This window comes from Pistacia vera, unplaced genomic scaffold, assembly GCF_008641045.1.
Source record: "Pistacia vera cultivar Batoury unplaced genomic scaffold, PisVer_v2 Contig250, whole genome shotgun sequence".
In the NCBI taxonomy this organism is placed as follows: Eukaryota; Viridiplantae; Streptophyta; class Magnoliopsida; order Sapindales; family Anacardiaceae; genus Pistacia; species Pistacia vera.
Genome location: NW_022196058.1, coordinates 688,202 through 692,721, shown reverse-complemented (window position 1 = coordinate 692,721; position 4,520 = coordinate 688,202). Strand labels below are relative to the sequence as shown.

Genomic DNA, 4,520 nt, shown 5'->3' with positions numbered 1-4,520 from the left:
TTCATATAAATATTAAAACTTAACTATAAACAATGGCATAATTAATATGCATTAAACATACAAGCATACTACATGCTTCAATACGGCATCACGTGTTATCAAACATAACAAATATGCATTATGTTAATATAACACACATATATCCCATATATCAATTATATTTAATAAATTGCCCATAAATAATCATTAATTAAAAAACAATTTATTAAACTTTAGGGCATGTTAGTAAGAGTTAGCAAAGTTAGTCATGTAGAAGTTCAGCTTAACCCACTGTGTTAGTTAGTTATTGAACCTAAGTTAGTTAACTACTATGTTAGTTAGTTACTGTTATGAGCACCATAAAAAGTGCACTTACTGTACAAACAGTAGAAAAAAAGTAAATACACGAATTTCCCAAAACTCTTTCTCCTTCTTTCTCTCTGTTTCTTTTTTTGTTTCTTCTCTAAACTCTCATGGTATCAGAGCTATCGACTAACGTCAAAGATGGCTGATCTTACTCAATTCTCTCTCAATCAAAATAGCTCAGATATTAAATTGACCACTGAGCTCGTTAATTCTACAAACACCTCATCAATGTCCTCTTCTTCTCTTCTTGTAATTTCCCCCAAATTAACTAGGGATAATTACAGGTTCTAGAAATCATAAGTTTTATTTGCTGTGGGCTCCCATGACTTAGAGGAGCATCTTACTGGACTGATTTCATGTCTAGTGCCGTTTGTGAAATTTCCAATTGCAGGCATTAAGGGATCGACAAAGAAGAAGCTTAATCTAGCGTATAATCAATGGAAGAAGATAGACAAGCTACTTGTAAGTTGGATTCTTGGATCTATTTTAGAATCTATGTTCTCAGTAGTGTCTAAGTGTCAATTTTCTACTGATATGTGGATTGCACTTGAAAAAGAATTTCTTACAGAATCTAGAACTAAAACTGTGCACATTAAGAGTTTGCTGCAAAACACTAAGAAAGATAATCTTAGTATCCATGAATATTTTGTAAAGATGAAAGGATTTGCTGAAATATTGTTAGCTAGTGGAATTCTAATCTCTGATGAAGAACTAATGAACTACATTTTTTATGGTTTAAGTTCTGAATATGATGCCGCTATAGTAAATATTGCTACAAGATTGGAGTCTAGGATAGATCCTATCTATGTTCAGGAAGCACAAATTATTTTGCAAAAATATGAGTTGAGGTTGGAAAGAGCAAATCTAGTTGCAAATTCAGTTGTCAACACTGAGTTTCATGGAGGTTCAATTCATCTTGCTAATCTCACTACTGATACAACTCAAACAAAATATCAGAGTGAACATTCCTTGCTTAATATGGGACAACATCAGTTTTCACCCATATAGAACCCTAATCTCTTCTCCCAAAATTTTGCTCCTCATCAATCTGGTACTAGTCTAAATCAGTTTATGAATGCAACACCACAGAACCACTTTTATTCCTCACAATTCACTAGTGTCAGAGGAAGAGGTAGAGGAGTTGGAAGAGGCAGGATTATATGTCAAGTTTGTGGAAAGAGTGGACACCTTGCATTGAATTGTTATCATCGGTTTGACATAAGCTACATTGGAGGAAATAACTCAGTAGTCAGACCACCAAATTTCAATAACAATTACTCCAGAACTCAAGCTGGGTTTCAAAACCGACCGTACTTCACTCAGAATTCACCTCAACCTCCTTATCACCCCAACATAAGTCACCAACCAACTGGATTTCCACCATTATCCTATCCATCAACTGGTTTTCCATCAGGACCTAGTCAAAGTTCGGCCAATCACACACAAATTTTGGCCCTTAATCAGCCACAACTACTGCTCCTAATCAAGTTTATCTGTCCCAGACTCAGCCATTACATTACTCTAATCATGTTGCCAACTACATTATTGCACTTTCTACTATCTAGGATGCAGCTTGGTACATGGATTTTGGAGCCATAGATCATGTGACTTTAGACCTGTCTCAACTTGCAGTAGACTCAAGCTACACTGGAAATGAGCAAATTCAAGTTGGAAATGGTGAGTTACTCTCTATATCACATACTGGTTTTACTTCATTACCATGTCAATCTAGGTCTCTTTACCTTAAGCATGTTTTATGTGTTCCTCACATTAGGAAACATCTCTTAAGTATGTCAAAATTTACTAAAGATAATGGAGTTATTGTTGAGTTTTCTGCTGATCACTGTATTGTTAAGGACAAACAGTCCCAAGCTGTTCTTCTTCAAGGAAAGCTTAAAGATGGTCTTTACCAACTCCAAATTCCAGCCATTCCCTTTGTCTCCAAGTCCAATCTGTCTGCAAATCACTACAATTCCAATCTGCCTGTAGATCACTCAATCTGTCCAATTTCAGTCCCTAACTCGTTAGTTGGAGCTCTTGCTCAGTCTCAGTCCTCACAAACTTTGTTTTCTGCATTTCCTGTTGTTCATACTACTAGTGATGTTAATAAAGAGTGTGAACTTACAAGTTCAAATAATGTTGTTGTTAATGATTGTTCTCCTGCATTTGTACCTATTTGTGACAACAATGCTAAGCCTGTACCTGTATCATCATGTAATAATGATACTGAACCTAATAAAGATATGATTCAATCATTTTCTACTGCAGAAACTAATGGTCTGTTATGGCATAAACGCTTAGGTCATCCTAATGCCACAGTTCTTGCAAAAATTTTGCACTCTTTGAACCTAAAACATACAGTTGCAAGCACTCTTGATTTCTGCATAGCTTGCCAATTTGGAAAACTTCACCAGTCTACTTTTCCTAGGTCCAATTCTAGAGCATCTAAACCTTTAGAACTAGTACACTCTGATTTGTGTGGACCATTACTTGTACCTTCACCTGAAGGCTTTAAATATTACATTCAATTTTTAGATGACTATAGCAGGTTAACTTGGATTTTTCCTTTGAAAGTTAAGTCTGAAACACAACTACTGTTTAAACAATTTCACAAACTAGTTGAAAGACAGTTTAGTACAACTCTAAAATGTGTTCAAACTAACTGGAGAGGTGAATATAGAAGTTTAGTTTCCTATTTTCTTAATCATGGTATTACCTTTAGGCATCCGTGTCCCTATACTCACCAACAAAATGGCCGCGTGGAAAGAAAACATCAACAAATTGTAGAATAAGGCCTAACACTCCTTGCTCAAGCTAGTATGCCCCTAAAATATTGGTGATTTGCTTTCCAAACTGTTGTCTATCTTACAAATAGGCTACCCACTCCTGTTCTGTCTAATCTGTCACCTTTTCAGGTTTTATTTGATCAGCCTCCAAACTACTTAGGGATTAGAACCTTTGGCTGTGCTGTTTTTCCATTTATTAGACCTTATAACTCTCATAAGTTTGCATTTCATACTACTAAATGCACTTTCGTTGGGTATAGCATGCATCACAAAGGGTACAAATGCATGGATTCCAATGGTAAAATTTACATCTGTCAAAGTGTCAGTTTTGATGAATCTAATTTTCCTTTTGCCTCATCTACTAGTCTAACACCTAAAAACATTGTCTCTTCTTCTTTTCCACTCTACAACAACCATTCCTTTAAACTATTCTCATCTTCTTCACATTCTTTACATACAAATAGTGACACTTGTCTAACTTCTTCATTACCTCATACAACTGGTCAGAATTCATTACCTCATGCAACTGGTCAAAACACTTCACCACCTACTGGTTCTGACACTCTTATTTCCTCATCAAATATTGAACCTGAAATTTCTGCTTCATTACATGTTCCTCTCACAGTGGGTCAACAAAACTCATCAGTAACTCTGTGTCCTTCATTAGACTTGGCAGATCAACCATTTGAGCCTTCCATTTCTTCAAAAGCTGATTTAGCTTTAGGCAACTAGTAGGCTTATCTAGGCAACCAGTAGGCTTAGTAGATCACTTTAATTCTGTAGTTGAACTACCCTTTACAACTCAGATTTCAAACACTGCAACTCAGCCTTTACACACTCTTACTCAGCATTTAAACACTTACCCTATGATCACTATATTTAAAGCCAAACTTCATAGCTCTATGTTAGTTTCTTCCACAGGTTCCCTTTTCTCATCTTGACACAAATGAACCAGTAAGTGTAACTGAGGCACTCTCTCATCTAGCCTGGAAATCTGCTATGCAAAGTGAGTTCACTGCTCTTCTTTCTAACAATACTTGGGAACCAGAGTTGGTTCTAGCTGAACCCCATATGAATATTGTTGGTTGTAAATGGGTGTTTAGAATTAAACACAATTCAGATGGTTCCATCCAAAGATTTAAAGCCAGGTTGGTTGCTAAAGGTTTTCAGCAAACTCCCGGTGTGGACTATCTTGAAACCTTTAGTCCCATGATCAAATCATCTACTATTAGGGTTATCCTTAGCTTAGCTGTTACCTATGGGTGAGATATACAGCAAGTAGATGTTAATAATGCATTCTTGAATGGAGAACTTAGTGAGACAGTGTACATGACTCAGCCTCCAGGTTTCATTGATGATAAGAACCCTTTCAATGTTTGTAAACTAATC

General features: G+C 36.1%; 1 protein-coding gene across 1 annotated transcript; it reads left to right on the top strand.

Moving 5' to 3' along the window:
- Positions 1-879: 879 nt before the first annotated feature.
- On the top strand, positions 880-1,353 carry LOC116132329. The gene has a single exon (XM_031417980.1). The coding sequence runs from the start codon at positions 880-882 to the stop codon at positions 1,351-1,353; it is 474 nt and encodes a 157-aa protein (XP_031273840.1).
- Positions 1,354-4,520: the final 3,167 nt, after the last annotated feature.

Excerpts from the sequence above, each read along its gene's own strand:
- LOC116132329 (XM_031417980.1), top strand. The coding sequence starts at position 880 with ATGTGGATTGCACTTGAAAAAGAATTTCTTACAGAATCTAGAACTAAA.